At 42.0% G+C, this 20,357-nt stretch overlaps 1 protein-coding gene across 6 annotated transcripts in view; it reads right to left on the minus strand.

The window, feature by feature from the left end:
* Positions 1-8,257: 8,257 nt before the first annotated feature.
* TCAIM (T cell activation inhibitor, mitochondrial) overlaps positions 8,258-20,357 on the minus strand; it is a 37,120-nt gene continuing 25,020 nt past the window's right edge. For 2 of the 6 annotated variants that reach the window (XM_027088179.1, XM_027088181.1), the window contains exons 9-11: positions 16,833-17,065; positions 15,745-15,876; positions 8,258-9,147 (exon numbers count right to left, since the gene is read on the minus strand). In XM_027088179.1, coding sequence (XP_026943980.1) covers positions 8,907-9,147; positions 15,745-15,876; positions 16,833-17,065 — 606 coding nt within the window. In that variant the 3' untranslated portion in view covers positions 8,258-8,906. Of the gene's footprint in view, positions 9,148-10,417; positions 10,993-11,016; positions 11,102-15,671; positions 15,877-16,832; positions 17,066-20,357 lie in introns of those variants that run through there. The other 4 variants (XR_003429006.1, XR_003429007.1, XM_027088180.1 and 1 more) reach the window with 4 other exon arrangements.

A 20,357-nucleotide genomic window follows, 5' to 3' on the forward strand; every position in this document is an offset into this window, starting at 1 on the left:
TTATCATCTCTAGGTCGATCCATGTTTCTGCAAATGGCATTATTTTGTTCTTTTTAATGGATGAGTTATATTCCATTCTGTGTGTGTACCACACCTTCTTTGTCCATTCTTCTGTCAGTGGACATTAAGGTTGCTTCTCTGTCTTGGCTCTTTTAAATAGCACACGAATGTTCTGGTGCATGTGTCCATTGGAATGATGTTTTTCTCCAGATATACGCCCAGCAGTGAGATTGCCGGATCATATGGTAGCTCTAGTTTGAGTTTTAAAAGACCCTCCATAGTGGCTGTTACCAATTTTCATTCCCACCAAGACGTAGTAAGGTTCCCTTTTCTCCACGCTCTCTCCTGCATTTATTATTTGTAGACTTTTTTTTTTTTTTTTTTTTGGCAGTACGCGGGCCTCTTACTGTTGTGGCCTCTCCCGTTGCGGAGCACAGGCTCCGGACGCGCAGACTCAACGGCCATGGTTCATGGGCCTAGTTGCTCCACGGCATGTGGGATCCTCCCAGACTGGGACACGAACTCGTGTCCCCTGCATCGGCAGGTGGACTCTCACCCACTGCGCCACCAGGGAAGCCCTATTTGTAGACTTTTTGATGATGGCCATTCTGAATGGTGCGAGGTGGTGTCTTGTTGTAGTTTTGATTTGCATTTCTCCAATAATTAACGATGTTGAGCACATTTTCATGTGTTTTTTTTTTTATACAGTGTGAGGAAAATGTACCTTAAGAAGCTGGCTTCCTGAAAGTCAGCCCTGTTTTGTTTTCCTTTTTTTTTTTTTTTAACATCTTTACTGGAGTATAATTGCTTTACAATGGTGTGTTAGTTTCTCCTGTATAACAAAGTGAGTCAGCTATACATATACATATATCCCCATATCCCTTCCCTCTTGCATTTCCCTCCCACCCTCCATATCCCACCCCTCTAGGTGGTAACAAAACATTGAGCTGATCTCGCTGTGCTATACGGCTGCTTCCCACTAGCTAGCTATTTTACATTTGGTAGTGTATATATGTCCATGCCACTCTCTCACTTCATCCCAGCCTACTCTTCCCCCTCCCCGGGTCTTCAAGTCCATTCTCTATGTCTGTGTCTTTATTCCTGTCCTGCCCCTAGGTTCTTCATAACCATTTTTTTAATATTCCATATATATATGTGTTAGCATACGGTATTTGTTTTTCTCTTTCTGACTTACTTCACTCTGTATGACAGACTCTGTCCATCCATCTCACTACAAATAACTCAATTTTGTTTCTTTTTATGGCTGAGTAATATTCCATTGTATATATGTGCCACATCTTCTTTATCCATTCACCTGTCTGTGGACACTTAGGTTGCTTCCATGTCCTGGCTATTGTAAATAGTGCTGCAATGAACATTGTGGTACATGACACTTTTTAAATTATGGTTTTCTTAGGGTATATGCCCAGTAGTGGGATTGCTGGTCATATGGTAGTTCTATATATTTTTTTTTGCATTACGCGGGCCTCTCTCACTGTTGTGGCTCTCGCATTGCGGAGCACAGGCTCCGGATGCACAGGCTCAGTGGCCATGGCTCACGGGCCTACCCACTCCGCGGCATGTGGGATCTTCCCAGACTGGGGCACGAACCCGTGTGCCTTGCTTCGGCAGGCGGACTCTGAACCACTGCGCCACCAGGGAAGCCCTATTTTTGTTTTTTTAAGGAACCTCCATACTGTTCTCCATAGTGGCTGTATCAATTTACATTCCCATCAACAGTGCAAGAGGGTTCCCTTTTCTCCACACCCTCTCCAGCTCTTATCATTGTAGACTTGTTGATGATCACCATTTTGACTGGTGTGAGGTGATATCTTGCTGTAGTTTATTTTTTTTAATTTTTATTTAATTTTATTATTTTTTGGCTGTGTTGGGTCTTTGTTGCTGCCCGTGGGCTTTCTCTAGTTGTGGCAAACGGGGGCTACTCTTTGTTGCGGTGCGCGGGCTTCTCATTGCGGTGGCTTCTCTTGTTGCGGCGCACAGGCTGTAGGCGCGTGGGCTTCAGCAGTTGCAGCACATGGGTTCAGTAGTTGCTGCGTGTGGGCTCTAGGGTGAGTGGGCTTCAGTAGTTGTGGCACGCAGGCTCAGTAGTTGTGGCTCGTGGGCTCTAGAGAGCAGACTTAGTAGTTGTGGAGCACGGGCTTAGTTGCTCCATGGCATGTGGGATCATCCTGGCTTGAACCCGTGTCCCCTGCCTTGGCAGGCGGATTCTTAACCACTGTGCCACCAGGGAAGTCCCTGTTTAATCTATTTTAAGTATAGTAGTGTGTATATGCTAATCCCAAACTCCCGTTTTATCCTTCCCCACCACCCTTCCACTTTCGTAACCATAAGTTTGTTTTCTAAGTTTATTTGTACATGCCTTTTTGTTACTGAGTTGTATGAACTATTTGTATATTTTGGGAATAAGCCTTTTCAGTCAAATTGTTTGCAGATATTTTATTCCAGTCCACAAGTTGTCTTTTCATTTTGTTTATGCTTTCCTGTGCTGCACAGAAGGTTTTAAGTTAGATTAGGTCCCATTTGTTTATTTTTGCTTTTATTTTGTTTGCCTTGGGAGACTTACCTAAAAAAATGTTGGCACGATTTATGCCAGAGACTGTTTTGCCTGTATTCCTTTCTAGGAATTTTATGATGTTACATCTTATATTTCAGTCTCTAAGTCATTTTGAATTTATTTTTTTGTATGGTGCAAGGGAGTGTTCTAACTTCGTTGATTTACATGGCCCTATCCAGCTTTCACAGCACATTTTGCTGAAGAGACTGTCTTTTCTCCATTGAATATTCTTGCCTCCTTTGTTGAAGATTAATTGACTGTAGGTGTGTGGTATTATTTCTTGTCTTTCTGTTCTGTTTCTTTGACCCATATATGTGTTTGTGCCAATACTGTACTGTTTTGATTACTGTAGCTTTGTAATATTGTCTGAAGTCTTGGGGGGGTTATGCCTTCAGCTTTCTTCTTTTTTCTTAGTTTTGCTTTGGCAATTCTGGGTCTTTTGTGGTTCCATATCAATTTTAGGATTATTTGTTCTAGTTCTGTGAGAAATGTCATGGGTAATTTGATAGGGACTGCCTTAAATTTGTAGATTGCTTTGGGTAGTATGAACAATATTCTTCCAGTCCAAGATCATGGGATATCTTTCCATTTCTTTGAATCATCTTCAATTTTTTAAAATCAATGTTTTATAAGTCTCAGTGTGTAAGTCTTTCACCTCCTTGTTCAGGTTTATTCCTAGGCTTGTTTTTTTCTTCTTTTTTTTTTTAAGGTGCACTTTTAAAAGGGATTGTTTTTTACTTTTCCTTTCTGATATTTTATTAGTGTAAAGAAATTCAACAGATTTATGTATGTTAATCTTGTATCCTGCTACATAGCTGAATTCGTTTATAAGTTCTAGTAGTTTTTTGTGTGGAGTCCATAGAGTTTATACATACAGTATCAAGTCATTTGCATATAATGTCAATTTTACCTCTTCACTTCCACTTTGGATATCTTTTATTTCTTTTTCTTGTCTGATTGCTGTGGCTGGGACTTCCAATACTATGTTGAATAGAAGTGATAAGAGTGGGCATCCTTGTCTTGTTCCACATTTTAGCAGGAAGGCTTTCAGCTTTTCACTGTTGAGTATTATATTGGCTTTGGGTTTGTCATAAATAGCATTTATTATCCTGAAATATGTTCCCTCTATGCCCACTTTTGTAAGAGTTTATATCATAAATGGATGTTGCATTTTATCAAATGCTTTTTCTGCATCATTTTAAATGATCATGTGGTTTTTGTCTTTTGTTGATGTGGTGTATCACATTGATTGATTTTGTGTATGTTGAACCATCCTGTGACCCTGGTATGACTCCAACTTGATCATGGTATATAATCCTTTTTATGTGTTGTTGCATTCAGTTTGCTAATACTTGGTTGAGGATTTTTGCATGTATGTTCATCAAAGATACTGGCCTGTAATTTCTTTTTTGGTAGTGTCTTTGTCTGGTTTTGGTATCAGGGTGATGGTAGCTTCATAGAATGACTTTGGGAGTGTCCCTCCCCTTCAATCTTTTGGAAGAGTTTGAGAAGGCTTGGTATAAGTTCTTCTTCTTTGTATGTTTCATAGAATTCCCCAGTGAAGCCATTTGGCCCTGGGCTTTTGTTTGCAGGGAGTTTTTAAAATTACAGATTCTATTTCACTTCTAGTGATTAGTCTGTTCAAATTACCTATTTCTTCTTGATTCAGTTTTGGCAGGCTGTATATTTCTAGAAACTTGTCCATTTCTTCTAGGTTGTCCAATTTGTTGGTATATAGTTGTTCATAGTATTTTCTTATTGTTTTTTGTATTTCTGAGGTATTGGTTGTTATTTCTCCTCTTTCATTTCATATTTTGTTTATTTGGGTCCTCTCTCTTTTCTTGGTGAGCCTTCTCAGAGGTTTTTCAACGTTGTTTATGCTTTCAAAAACTGGCTCTTGGTTTTATTGATTTTTTTCTATTTTTAAAAAATCTCTATTTGTTTCCTCTCTGATCTTTATTATTTCCTACCTTTTGCTGACTTTAAGTTTTGTATGTTTTTCTTTTTCTGATTATTTTAGGTGATAGGTTAATTCGTTTATTTGAGATTTTTCTTGTTTTTTTTTGAGGAAGGCCTTTATTGTTATGAACCTCCCTCTTAGGACGGCTTTTGCTGTATCACATAGATTTTTGTATCGTTGTGTTTTAATTGTCATTTGTCTCAAATATTTTTAATTTCCCTTTGATTTCATCATTGACCCACTGGTTTTTTACTAGCATGTTGTTTAGTCTCCATGTAATAACTTTTTTCTTGTTTCTCTTTCTGTGGTTGATTTCTAGTTTCATGCTACTGTGGTCAGAAAAGATGCTTGAAATAATTTCTATTCTTTTAAATTTGTTGAGGCTTGTTTTGTGTCCTAGTATGTGGCCTATCCTAGGGAATGTTCCATGTGTGCTTGAAGAATATGTGTATTCTGGTTTTTGGGGGGATGTAATGTCCTGAAAATATCAATTGAGTCTAACTGTTCTATTGTGTCATTTAGGATCCCTGTTGCTTTACTGATTTTTCTGTCTGGAAGATCTCTCCCTTGATGTCAGTGGATTGTTAAAGTCTCCTACGATTGTTGTATTCCTGTCAATAGCTCCCTTAGTCCATTAGTATTTGTTTTATGTATTTAAGTGCTCCTATATTGGGTGTATATATGTTAATAAGTATAATATCCTCTTCTTGTATTGATTCTTTTATATAGTGTCCTTCTTTTATGGCCTTGGTTTTAAAGTTTGTTTTTGTCTGATGTGAGTATTGCTACCCCTGCTTTCTTGTCATTTCCATTTGCATGAAATAACTTTTTCCATCCCTTCACTTTCAATCTATGTGGGTCTCTTATAGGTAGCATATTGTAGGCTCTTGTTTTATTATCCAATCTGTCACTCTGTCTTTTGATCAGAGCATTTAGTCCATTGACATTTAAGGTAATTATTGTTAGATATATATTTATTGCCATTTAAAATCTTGCTTTCCAATTGATTTTGTATTTCTTCTTTGTTCCTTTATTTTTCTTTTTGTTTTCCTTTTGTGGTTTGATGGTTTTCTTTTGTATTATGTTTGAGTTCTCTTTTTTTTTTGTTTTTTGTTTGTTTTTTTGTTTTTGTTTGCGGTACACGAGCCTCTCACTGCTGTGGCCTCTCCCGTTGTGGAGCACAGACTCTGGATGCGCAGGCTTAGCGGCCATGGCTCATGAGCCCAGCCGCTCTGCGGCATGTGGGATCTTCCTGGACTGGGGCATGAACCCATGTCCCCTGCATCGGCAGGCGGACTCTCAACCACTGCGCCACCAGGGAAGCCCTATTGTATGTTTTTGATTTGTGGTTACCCTGGTTTTCAAATATGTTAACCCATTATTGTATCTACTTTCTTTAGACTGGTAGTCATATAAGCTCAAAAACGGTCTAGAAAAAAACCTACATTTTCTTACTCCCCTCTCCCACATTTTATGATTTTTTTTTTTTTTTTGCGATACATGGGCCTCTCACTGTTGTGGCCTCTCCCATTGCGGAGCACAGGCTCCGGACGCGCAGTCCCAGTGGCCATGGCTTACGGGCCCAGCCGCTCCACGGTGTGTGGGATCTTCCCGGACCGGGGCACGAACCTGTGTCCCCTGCATTGGCAGGCGGACTCTCAACCACTGCGCCACCAGGGAAGCCCGAGGGAAGGGTTTTGAGTGACCAGTAGGACCGGGCTGCAGTGGGAGGGGCGTGGAGGGAAGAGGGTCACATGGCGTTGACCCAGGTCTGTGCTGTCTGGTCACTGGCTGCTCCACCTCCTCCTCTTCTTCCTCGTCCAGCTGTTAAGCAGCAACAGGCACCTGGGCTGGTGGCTAAGGACCATCCAAGGGAGGACTCTGTTTTCCTGGGACAGACTCACTGGGGGTAAGAAGGAGCTCCAAGAATGGGCATGTTTCACAGATGGGGAGACTGAGGCCAAGGGAGGGGTGGGTTACAGGTTCCAAAGGTGAGCTGGCTCCTGAGGCAGCCCTGGTTCCCCTTGCCCACCTGTCCACCCCTCAAGGCCCATAGCCCCTCTCATGAGCTCAGGGAGGCTGCCTGGAGGCAGAGTCTTTGAAGAGAGAAAGGAGGAAGCAGGGCCTGGGGAGACCTGTCCTGTGGACAGACGTGGCTCTGGACATACGCCTCCCTGACTGGACAGCCTGGGCATAGGGTACAGCCCCCAGGCAAGCTCATGGCCTGGTTCTTCCTTGGGAGAGCTCTGGCCTGAGGCTGGAGCTCAGGTCCCTCTGGAGATCATTTCTGACCCAAGGCTTTGAGGTTAGAGGGGTCTCATCCTGTCCTAGTTTTCAGTGGTGAGAGAGAGTTTTCCAGAACTTTTATGTTCGATTGGAAGAGGAAGTCAAACAGGCATAAACAGGCCACCAATTTTTTGTAGATTCCTTTATGTTGAAATAGTTATAAACTATTAACAAATGAATAATGAGAAAACAATTATCTGGTTAGCGTATTACTTATTATGTAACAATTAGTTCTGAGACAAAGTCCAATTCAAAACATATTACTGAGGATTCTATATTAGTTGATTTTAGAAATGGCATAATCCAAACCTATTTTTCCATAAATTATTATTTTTTTGGCCACACTGCATGGCTTTTGGGATCTTAGTTCCCCAACCAGGGATCGAACCCTCACCTTTGGCAGTGAAAGTGTGGATTCCTAACCACGGGACCTCCAGGGAATGCCCTCAAATAAATTTTCCTATGTAACCTCTAAAGAATTTTTCACTCCCATCATTTGGCTCTGGAAAACTTACAGGCAACAACATTTTTATATGAGAAAAAAAAATTAAGTACAGTTGTTGGGCACAGCTTAAAAGGGGTGATATGCACAAACTATAATAATTACAAATCAATACTTATTCAAACACATTTGAATTTAAAGCGTTCAAATAATCATAATCATTCAAATAATCAAATAATCTCGCACCATGCTTCGAGAATCATTTTTAACATCTCTTTTCCTTTCTAACGCACTATGGAAAAAATTCCTTTCTTATTTCTTCAGCAGTAAGAGCCTCAAAAATGTTGTTACAAACCTGGATTTACCTTGTCCTCTTGAGAAACAAGCTGAAGAGGTTTTTGGATATGGTTAAAAATATTATCCTAAGGGAAATATCCACAGAGAGAAGCCCTGTGTCTGTCTATAGGGCTTGGGGCTGGGCTGGGTGGTGGGTCCAGGAAAGTCCACACAACTATGGACAGGGGGTGACTCAGAGGGGCTCTAACCAGCGTTCTAATCATTGGAAGACCGGGGTTGAGAGGGGTGGCAGATCCTGAACGGCCCGAATCATTTTAAACTTGGCCCTACTTGATGGAACTCTTTGAGAAACAAGGATTTTTCTGGATAGTGTTTGTCCTTGAAACAAATGAATCACCTCATTCAGTGTTTCAAAAAAATTCACTGTCTCTTGGTTATAGGCTATCAACAGTTAGGCTATCTTAATGCATAGGGAATGCATTCTGGAAATGCTTTAACAAACTGTATCAGACAGCTTATGATAATGTCAATATCATTTATTAATTCAGTTGCTTTTTCCCATCTACTCTCTCTTTAGGCAAATTTTTTTTTTTTTTTTTTTTTGCGATACGCGGGCCTCTCACTGTTGTGGCCTCTCCCGTTGTGGAGCACAGGCTCCAGACGCACAGGCTCAGTGACCATGGCTCACGGGCCCAGCCGCTCCGCGGCATGTGGGATCCTCCTGGACCGGGGCACAAACCCGTGTCCCCTGCATCGGCAGGCGGACTCAACCACTGCACCACCAGGGAAGCCCCTAGGCAAAATTTGATTAACGAATTTTTACTACCCATCAGTCATCTGTTTTGGACTCAAACTGTCCATAATTGGCTGTGAAATACAGGTGTGTGTATCGATACATGTGATGTAACTATAAAGTCACATGTTGAATTGTTACAGGTGGAAATGAGTTCCGCAACTCCAGAGCTATATTGAATGAGACCTGTTTATACTTACCAACATTCACTCATAAAAAAAATATATATATATATGTGTATGTATATATATATATATATATATATATATATACATACACATATATATATAATCTTTCACCCTGTAGAATCCTTTCTTTCTAACATCTTTTCAGCCAGTCCTGCCAATCAGATAAGAAACACTACAAGATTGGGAGATAAAACCTTTTTAAAACAAGTTTCCTAATAGAAATTAATTTTTAAAAAGTCTACTTTTAAAGCAGCAGTTAGAAACTTTGTTTTTGTAACATGTCAGTAATACTGTTACATCAAATTGTGGATTTAAATAAGTTTAGCAGTTTCTTATCTCTTTAAAAAATAATACAGATTTCTGTGTTATTTAATGGCTTCTCCATTCTTCCAATTCCAAGGAATACAAAGGTCTCCATCCTGCATAACAGAGTAAAAATGTGAAATGCACAGGTGCATCCCTTGTAGATAAGGCAGTGATTGTTCTAGAAGTCTCTTACAACAATCCACCATTTGTATACTTGAAACGCTGGGCTCCTTATAAAACTTTTCCAGAGAAAATTTCTTCATGGAAGCCTGCATCAATTCGTTTTCAATGACTTTCAACCTGTTATGTTGAAAACAAACATCTGATTGCCACAAGCTATAACCAAATAAAAGAACATAAAATGTAAAAAATATTTTTGTATATTGGGCCATAACTTTCTACTCTCAACACTGAAAATGGTATCCACAAAGGCCAAATTATACGCTCAGAAGACTGTCCATAGGTATCTTGTAGCACCTATTATTACCACATGTATCTCTAAGTATTTGTTAAATCTTTTTACCAGTAATGGGGTAAAGATAATTAATACAATAATTTTTTTGGCTTTTTAAAAATTTTTATTTAAGTTTAACTTCTAATTAAAAAATGTTTTTAATTGAAGTATAGTTGATTTACAATGTTGTGCTGGCTTCTGGCGTACAGAGAAGTGGTTCAGTTATACATACATATATCTACTCTTTGTCAGATTCTTTTCCCTTATAGGTTACTACAAAATATTGAGTATGGTTCCGTGGGCTCTACAATAGGTCCTTGTTGTCTAATTAATGCGTAATTCAAAAGCCTCTTATCCCTTCTCCGGGAGCAGCTGTTGGTGACTGAGAAAAGCAGGAAGCTGAGAGCACCACCGGCAGCTTCAGGAGGCCCTACAGTCCAACCTTGACCCGGGCAGGAGCGACTTCTGGAGATTCCTGAAAAACCCCAGGACCAGAGGCTGGAGGAGGCCGCCCTCCCCACCAGGGCACAGGTTCTGTCTTCTGCCCGCCAAGGGTAAGACACAGGCGCTGAAAGTCAGGCAACCTGGAGAAGTCGTGCAGGGGCTGGAAGGACAGGACCCAGATGTTAGCTTAGAACAGTGGTCTTTAAACGGCTCAGCAAGCCGAGGGTGGTGCAGAGGTGCTCTGAGGGCCCTCGTGGGTATGGACGGCCTCCAGTTCCTTTTCCTCTTCAACTGGAGCACCTGCCAACCTTGATCTTTCTTTATCAATTGGGTTGCCACTTGAGAATCCACTTTATAAAGAGAGATGCAGCTCAAAGTGTCTGAAAACCACTGTCTCAGAACAGGCTTCATCTAAGGCAAGAAGGCTGTCTAACCAGCACTGAGTGGCTGCAATGCAGGCGGCCAGACTAGGGAGGGACCGCGGCGCAAGGAGAGGAGAGAAGGCAGCGGGGAGGGGAGACTCAGCCGGACCGGGGCAGACGGCTGTAGGGGGCCCAGGCCAAGGGGGCAGGCGGGACGGGACCAGCAGCAAATGGCTTCTTTACCCTCCGTGTTGGAGGGGACAGGGATGAAGGCTCCGGAGCCCAGAGCCAGAAGGAGACCAGGGAAGCATGAGCGTCAGTGGATCCAGTCGGTGAGTATTGACTGAAGCCTCCCATGTGCCAGGCCCCGACCCCGGCACTGGAGCGAACAAAAGAGACAAAGCCTCTGCCCTCATGAAGCTCACATGCTATCTGGGGCGGCGGGGGTGGGGGGCAGACAGTAAATGAACAAGGAAAGCAGCGTGTCATAGGGAGATGGGTGGCAGGTGGGAGGGATGAGGGGAAGCTGCTGGGTGGCAGGGGAGCTGAGACCTGAGGCTGGGAAGGGGCGGAGCCTGAAGCCATGGGGGAGAAGGGCTCCAGGCAGGGTCAGAGCGCGTGTCCTTGAGGAGGTAAGAAGCTCCTCTGGCAGGAGCAGCAGGGGTGAGGGCAGCGTCTTAGGAGGCGAGTTCAGGAGGCCGCCGGCAGGGCCTCGCAGGCAGGAGCACATCCGGGCTCTCAAAGGACCACTCGCTCCGGCTGCTCGGCTGAGAATCCGCTGGGCGGGGGCGTGCATGCGGAGGCGCGGACACGGGACAGGGCATCACAGGATGGTGGAGGCTGAGACCCGGGCGCAGCGGGAAGGGACACGAGACGGGCGGGATTCTGGAGAGACGGCGAACGTGGAGCTGAGAGGTCTGCCGGCCCGGATGTGGGGAATGAGGAAGCAGGACAGGAATCAAGATGGATCACGGGGTTGGATTTACCTCAGCATCTGGTGGATGAAACGCTCAAAAACTAAAATATTTGATTTTTATTTCTTTTTATTTTCCTTCCTTAAAAATCTACTGGCACTATTTCAAAGCTATAGAATGCCCAGTGCGAAAACAGAAAAAGCAGCAGATACGATGTAGCAAGATCCTCAGGCCTCACAACGGAAGGTAGGTGAGACTTACAATTAATTAATTAATTTCTGGTTTATCCTTCAGTGCTTATTTTTTTAAAGATTTTATTGGGGTATAGTTGATTTACAACATTGTTAGTTTCAGGTGTAAAGCAAAGTGATTCAGTTATACATACACATATATTCTTTTCTCATGTAGATTATCACATTCAGTAGAAGTCCCAGTACTATACACTAGGTACTTGTTGTTTTTCTATCTTACATGTAGTAGTTGTGTGTATGCTAATCCTAAGTTCCTGATTTATTCCTACCCCCGCAATGGTTCCCCTTGAGTAACCATAACTTTGTTTTTGAAGTCTAAGTCTGTTTCTGTTGTGTAAGTTCATTTGCATCATTTTAAAAAATGAATTCCACATATGAGTGATAACTGTATTTATCTTTCTCTGTCTGACTCACTTCACTGAGTGTGATCATCTCTAGGTCCATCCATGTTGCTGCAAATGGCATTATTTCGTTCTTTATTATGGCTGAGTAATATTCCACTGTATATGTGGACCACATCTTCTTTATCCACTCCTCTGCTGATGGACATTTAGGAGGCTTCCATGTCTTGGTTATAGTAAGTACTGCTGCAGTGAACATTGGGGTGCATGTGTCTTTTCAAATTATGGTTTTCTCCAGATATGCCCAGGAGTGGGATTGCCAGATCATATGGTAGTTCTATTCTTAATTTTTAAAGAAACCTCCATAATGTTCTCCAAAGTAGCTGTTACCAGTTTCCATTCCCACCAGCAGCTTAGGAGGGTTCCCTTTTCTCTGCACCCTCTCCAGCTACTATAGTTTGTAGACTTTTGGGTAATGGCCATTGTGACCTGTGCAAGGTGAGACCTTGTTGCAGTTTTGATTTGCGTTTCTCTGATAATTAGGGATGTTGAGCATCTTGTCATGTTTTGTTTTGTTTTTTTTAAACAGTGTGAATAATGTTACCTCTTGAAATTGGCTTCTTGAAATACTGCACTGATTTGAATTCTTTTTCGATTACTTATCCCAGGACATTTCTTGAGGACAGAGGTGTTATTTATTTACAGCCCTGCAGGCCTTGTGAATATTAAGACCTGGGCAGGTGTCACATCCCTAAAGCCTGAGCAGGCTTGGTTCCCAAGGCTGGACTGTCCTGGGGCTGAGGGAGCTGGGGAGGATATGCCAGCAAATGAGCCCCTCCTTGGCCCTCTAGTGCCTGGTCCCCTCTGGATGGAACCACAACCTCCAGATCCAGGTGGGCCCTCCTACAGCTAAACCAAGCCTACTGCACCCAAAGGATGGTGGACTCTCTGGGCTGGAAGAGTTTGAAAAGTCACCTGGTCTCCATGTCTCCTAGTGGTGGGGCTCCCACCTCCAGCTCCGTCCGTACAGTCGCCCCGCCTCCGGACGACAGCACACTCAGCAGAGCGGTTTTGCAGGGGTTGGGTATTGTCTGGTGGTGAAGGGTAAGGGGGAAGGGGCAGTGAGACAAAAGCCCTTGGGTGTTTGTTCTAATTTACAACCCAGAAACAAGAGTTTCCCTAAGGTTCTGGGTGCCCAAGGCAGCAGAGCTGGCATGAAGAAATCCTGCCACCTTGTGGCCATTTTCCAGAAAAACAAGTTAAAAACCAGTGCTGATGGGCACTTGTCACAAGGCCGGGGGGGGGGGGGGCTGTAAATGACACCTGCCCTCAAGAAATGTCCTGGGGTTGGTAATCGCAAAAGAATTCAAACAGGGCAGACTTTCAAGAAGCCAATTTCAAGAGGTAAATTTTACACTGTTGAAAAAAAAGGCACATGAAAATATGCTCAACATCAGTAACTTTTAAAAAAATATTTTTATTTTTTAACATCTTTGTTGGAATATAATTGCTGTACAATGTTGTGTTAGTCTCTGCTGTATAATAAAGTGAATCAGCTATATGTATACATATATCCCCTTATCCCCTCCCTCTTGTGTCTCCCTCCCACCCTCCCTATCCCGCCCCTCTAGGTCATCGCAAAGCAGAGCTGATCTCCCTGTGCTATGCGGCTGCTTCCCACTAGCTAGCTGTTTTACGTTTGGTAGTGTATTTATGTCAATGCCACTCTCTCAGTCCGTCCCAGCTTACCCTTCCCCCTCCCGTGTCCTCAAGTCCATTCTCTACCTCTGCATCTTTATTCCTGTCCTGCCCCTAGGTTCTTCAGAACCATTTTTTTTTTTTTAGATTCCATATATATGTGTTAGCATATGGTATTTGTTTTTCTCTTTCTGACTTACTTCACTCTGTATGACAGACTGTAGGTCCATCCACCTCACTACAAATAACTCAAATAACTCAATTTTGGTATTTTATGGCTGAGTATTCCATTGTATATATGTGCTACATCTTCTTTATCCATTCATCTGTCGAACATTGCTAATTATTAGAAAGATGTAAAGCAAAACTACCATGAGGTACCACCTCGCACCAGTTGGAATGGCCATCATCAAAACATTTACAAACAATAAATGCTGGCGAGGCCACGGAGAAAAGGGAACTCTCCTATGTCACTGGTGGGAATGGACATCAGTAACAGCCACTATGGAGAATACTATGAAGGTTCCTTAAAAAAACTAACACTAGAGCTATTATAATATGATCCGGCAATCCCACTGCTGGGGCGTATATCTGCAGAAAACCATAATTCGAAAAGCCACATACACCCCAACATTCACTGCAACACTATTTACAATAGGCAAGACATGGAAGCAAGCTAAATGTCCATAGACAGAGGAGTGGACGAAGAAGGTGTGGTGCATACATAGAATGGAATACTACTCAGCCACTAAAAGAGCAAAACAGGGCTTCCCTGGTGGCGCAGTGGTTGAGAGTCCGCCTGCCGATGCAGGGGACGCAGGTTCGTGCCCCGGTCCGGGAAGATCCCACATGCCACGGAGCGGCTGGGCCCGTGAGCCATGGCCGCTGAGCCTGCGCGTCCGGAGCCTGTGCTCCACAACGGGAGAGGCCACAACGGTGACAGGCCCGCGTACCGCAAAAAAAAAAAAGAACAAAATAATGCCATTTGCATAAACATGGATTGACCTAGAGATGATCATACTAAGGGAAGGAAGGAAGTCAGAGAAAGATAAATATGATATCACTTACATGTGGAATCTAAAGAAAAAGTGATTCAAATGAACTTATTAACAACACAGAAACAGACTCATAGAGTTCGAAAACAAACTTATGGTTAGAAAAGGTAACGACACAAACACAAATGCTCACCAACCAATCAAGAAGCAGGCTGTTTGTCCAATAGGATCTGGCCAGGAACTGTCGCCAATTCCACAAGTGAAACAGATATGTGACTCCTTCACTTATTTGATGCGTAAAATGACCCCATCATCTCCTGGGACACGGATCATGTCCACAGCCCTCCTGCGTGGCCACCCTTTCTCTGTTTCACATCCTTGGCTTTTTAAACAAGCAATTTGTGTAGATCGAGGAGAGAACGGGCAGCGAGGCCAGAGAAGTAAGTAACCAGAGGGGGGCCCCAGCAGCACACTCGGACAATCACCCCGGTCCTCCACCCACCAGGCTCCTGCCCCCGCTCTCCTTACCCTGCTCCCCGGACACGTCAGCCTCGGCCTCCTCGGCCACAGCCTCTGCTTCCTGTTCCCTTTCCAGAGCATCAGCCTTGGCTCCTCTCACGCATGACCCCTCTCCGTCCACCACCCCTGACACTGAGGGCACCTGCGTCTCCTGCGAGCCTGGGGACCAGGCCTTGATCTTTCTACCAGTGGCGCCTTGCACAGCTTCCGATCCACAACGGTCACAGCAAATGACGGCTGCATGAATGAATGAATCCTTGCTAGCCAAACCTCCTTAGGCCACATCTTTAGGAAAACCACCCTGTTTTGAATATAATATTCTCCCTTTCTTCATAGTAGATCCATGAAACATCATCAACACTATCTTACTGCCTACAAAACTACTGACTATAACAGGATTCCTTCAAAGATACAAATGGCACAGAGACAGCACTGCTTATGAACCAAAAACCTTTTTCACTTTAAGATTTCTTCTCAATTTAATGACAGTGCAGATGAGGCTTGTTTCCTTCAGCAGATTTCAAAATTTTAAACAGTGAAGATTCTAATTAATCAAGTAGTAACTGAGTTTTCCCCCCTTGTTGCCACCCTTTTCCATCTGCACAGTTTCTTTGTGATACTCTTATCTTTCACTCTGCTTCTGAGTTGACTTTTATATTAACAAGCCCTGCTTCTCAAACTGAGGTACATGGTGGGAATGCAACTGAGGTTATTATACTGAGAAAACAGCCACATCCAATCCCTGGCACAACCGGGGGAATAAATAAATATGTTACTCCTAAGTGACATACAGCTTAATACAGTCGATATCCTAAGTTCAATACAGTTTTAATTTCCCATACTTACGAGTTCTGACTACCTGAATATTTTCAACGATTAGATGGAATGGTAAGACAGGAAGAGGGCTAAGAGCACTCACTCTTCTTTTCTTTTCATGTTCTCTCTTGCCTGTTGGGCTTTGGTGAGAATAAACCACTGGAGGTTTGCTGGATCGCAGAGGATAGGAATGTTAAAATGCCCAAGTTCGTGCAAACTTGGAGCATATCTGTCACTGTAATAAAGCATACGTAAAAGGAAAAATCAGCAACCTCTCCACCCCCATTCCACCCCCAAAGAAACGATTTTCTTAGTCTGATTAATGGAAAGGAACTCATCAAGAAAATCCACCTCAAAGGTACAGTAAGTCCCCTACATATGAACGAGTTCCGTTCCGAGAGTGCGTTCCTAAGTCCAATTTGTTCCTTAAGTCCAACAAGTTAGCCAACTAACACAATTTGGTTATATAGCACTGTACTGTAGTAGGTTTATAATACTTTTCACACAAATAATACATAAAAAACAAACACTTGAAATAAAGATACTGTACTACTGTACTCTCTACAGTACTGTACAGTGAAGTACACAAAAGCACAACCACTTGTAGAGGATGCACGCATGTGACAATGTACAGCAGACACATGAACTAACTTATGAGATTGGACACGTGAATGTATGCTTGCATCTTTGAAAGTTTGCAACTTGAAGGTTCATATGTAGTGGACTTCCTGTATAGCAGAATTGACTTGAAGTTTTGCTGTCCCCAAAGGGACACACTATCAGGATGACCACACCCTTCCTGGCCCTGTGACCTTCCTCATCTGTAAGATGGGGGTAGTAACCCACTCCATGGTGAGGTTGTGAGAGCTGAAGAGATAATGCATTTAAGTACCAAGCACGGTGCCTGATATGCACACTGTTTATTTCACATTAGTTTAATCCTATAAAGTTTTCCACAGGACTGATTTGCCCTGTAAGGGGCAATATATTTACAGAATGTTCTAGAGACTCAATCTTTCAATCCTCTCATGTTGGCTTTTCTCAAGTTTAAAAGAGTGTTGCCAACAGAGGTGGTGACATTCCTTTCTTTAATTCCTAAGAATCACACATGGAAATACAAAACAATTTCATGCATGGACACACACAGCCCATCTGACTGAATGAATAAAAGTAATTGTTTTAGATACTTGCCTGTTAAGGATCATTTGCAAACCACGCAAACTTCGAGGGTGAAAAGGTATTCGACTTTTCAAGAGTCTATTATAGAACACGTCGAGAAGAGAGTAATATTCTTCAAGTGTCAACACTGGTTGTAATTCTTCGATATAAACAACTTGGATGCCACCTAGAAGATAGCTTATTTGGTCCTCCAGAAGCATCAGCCTCCTCTGCAGGTCAAAATAACTCGGTAATCTTTCAAAAAGCTACAGTATTTTTTTTTTTGAAAAAAAGGGAAGAAATATTTAGTTTTATGGTACTTTAACAGTCCAAGTTCAGGACTCCAATAAATGGTACTGAGAAATTCTAACAAGAAAATGATAAATTATTTTCCTAGAAGGAAAGTTCAAGTAAGCAATAAGAAAAAAGCTATGGAGTGCTGGAAATATTAATATTCAAAATAAACCACTGTAAATCTTAGGAACTTTTAGCTAGGAATTGAAGAGATTGCAGAAGAAAAGAAATATGTTCCAAATAAAAATAAGTGTTAAGTACTAACATTTAAATATTCAGGTAAGACTCTCAAATTAGGTTAGAAAGATTAAATGGTATAATAAAGAAGGGTTTTAGAAATACAGTCTACATATTTCAATTCCAAGTCTATTCTTTCAGAATTTCTATTCTATTAGAAAGTCTGTTCCTTCAGAATTTCCCTTAATTCAACTAAATTCAATTATGGAGCACCTATCATGTACTTAAGTACTAAACTGGGTCCTTGGAATATAGAGATTATAAGAATTTGTGTCCCTGTTTGCCAGGGCTCATGGTCAGGGTGCAGGGAAACAAAAGAAGAATCAGAATTCAGCGTACCAAGGGCCACATCAGGGTGAAGGGACTGGAGGGTCAAGCAAAGGTTTCTAAAGATGTCTAACGTAATCAATATGAAGAGATAAAGAGGATTTAGAGAAGGTTAGACACATTGCTAAGCATTAAAGAAATGCAAGTCCAAACTACAATGAGGTACCACCTCACATTGGTCATAATGGCCATCATCAAAAAGTCTACAAATACCAAATGCTGCAGAGCATGTGGAGAAAAGGGAACCCTCTTACACAGCTGGTGGGAATGTAAGTTGCTGCAGCCACTATGGAGAAAAGTATGGCGGTTCCTTAAAAAACTAAAAATAGAGTTGCTATATGATCCAGCAATCCTACTCCTGGGCATATATCCAGACAAAACTATAATTTGAAAAGATATATGCACCCCAATATTCATAGTGGCACTATTCGCAATAGCCAGGACATGGAAACAACCTAAACGTCTATTGACGGATGGATAAAGAAGATGTGGTCCATATATACAATGGAATATTACTCAGCCATAGAAAAGAATGAAACAGTGCCATCTGCAGCAACATGGATGAACCTAGAGATGACAAAACTAAGCGAAGTAAGTCAGACAGAGAAAGACAAATACCATATGATATCACGTATATGTGGTATCTAAAATATGACAGAAATGAACTTATCTACGAAGCAGAAACAGACTCACAGACATAGAAAACAAACTTATGGTTACCAAAGGGGGAAGGAGGTGGGGGAGGAATAAATTAGGAGTTTGGGATTAGCAGATACAAACTACTATATATAAAATAGATATACAAGGTCCTCTTGTATAGCACAGGGAACTATATTCAATATCCTGTAATAAACCATAATGGAAAAGAATATAAAAAAGAATATGTATATGTATGTATAACTGAATTACTTTGCTGTATACCAGAAATTAATACAACACTGTAAATCAACTATATTTCAATGAAAAAAAAAAAGGAATAGAGAAGGTTAGCTGCATGTGGGAAAGTTTCAGGGGAAGAAAAAAGCATGTGCAAACCTGGAAGGACCAATAGGGACAAAGCAGGTTCAAAAACAAGGAGATTGGTGTGGCTGGAGGGTGGCACACGTGGCCTAAGTGGAAGGAGGCGAGGCTGAAGAGGCAGGTGGCGCTGGGTCGGGGAAGGACCTGTGTCCTACATTACAGACTCAGATTTTATGCAGAAAGTTGCAGTTATATTAGAGGAGTTGAAAGGCATCAAAAACTCTGCTATAATAAAAGCAATAGCAGTATAAAAATTCCACAAAGTATTTATAATATACTTCTAACACTTTTTGAAAAACAATTTTACTACCTACTTTTCAACTTTTTTCTCAACGAGTTATTCATGTGTAAATGGTAGCTACGTTTTAAACACCTTTAATTTTGAGATAACTTTAGATTCACACGTCTTTCACCCAGTTTCTCCAATGGTGACATCTTGCAAAACTATATACAATCACAACCAGGAAACGGACATGGCTACAGTCCACTAACCTTGTTCAGATTTCATCAGTCTTACTTGCACTCGTGTGGATTTAATCATATGCAGATTTATCACACGTAGAGATTCATGGGACATGACCACAGTCAAGACATAGAAGAGTTCCATCACAAGGATCCCCTCTGCTGCACTTCCATAGCCACAGACACCTCTGCTCTCTCATCCCCTGATCCCTGCAACCACTAATATGTTCTTTCTATAATTTTATTATTTGAAGAATGTTATATAAATGGAATCATACAGCATGTATTCTTGTGAGATTGACTTTTTTCACTTTGTACAATGCCCTTGAGAGCCACCCAAGCTGTTGCCTGTATCAGCAGTTCATTCCTTCTTACCACCGAGTGGAGTTCTGTTGCATCGATGTGCCAAGGTTTGCGTCACCATTCAAATACTGGAGGGTATTAGGGTTCTTCCTAGTTTTTTGCTATCACGAACATTTGTGTACAGTTTTGTTTCTCTAGTATAAATGCCCAAGAGGGCAGCTGCCAAACCCCATGATAAACATGTGTTTACTATTATAAGAAACTGCCACACGCTTTGCCAGGGTGCCTGTGCCATTGTACATGCTCAACAGGAATGCATGAGTGATCCAGTTTTTCTGCATCCTCGCCAGCATTTGGTGGTATCATTATTTTTCAGTTTAGCCATTCTGACAGGTGTGCAGTGACATCTCATTGCCTTTCCCTATGGTTTTTCATGTGCTTATTCGGCATCTGTATGTCCTTTTCTGTGACATATCTATTCATGTTCTTTGCCCATTTTCTAATTGTTTATTTTTTTTACTGTTGAGCTTTGAGTGTCCTTTATATATTTAGATACAAAGACTTTGTCAGGTAGGTGGTTTGCAAATATTTTCTACCAGATATTGGATTTGAACAGATATTTCACCAAAGAAGATATACGGATGGCAAAAGAGCACATGAAAAGATGCTCACCACCATTCATCATTAGAGAAATGCAAATTAAACCCACAATGAGATAGAACCACACACCTCTTAGAGTGGCTAAAATTAAAAAGATGACCATAGCAAGTGTTGGCAGTTTTTTTTTTTTTTTTTTTTTTGCGTTACACAGGCCTTTCACTGTCGTGGCCTCTCCCGTTGCGGAGCACAGGCTCCAGATGCGCAGGCTCAGCGGCCATGGCTCACGGGCCCAGCCGCTCCGCGGCATGTGGGATC

The sequence above is a fragment of the Aethalodelphis obliquidens genome, unplaced genomic scaffold, assembly GCF_003676395.1.
Source record: "Aethalodelphis obliquidens isolate GAN/ISIS:26980383/991018 unplaced genomic scaffold, ASM367639v1 scaffold62, whole genome shotgun sequence".
NCBI lineage: Eukaryota > Metazoa > Chordata > Mammalia > Artiodactyla > Delphinidae > Aethalodelphis > Aethalodelphis obliquidens.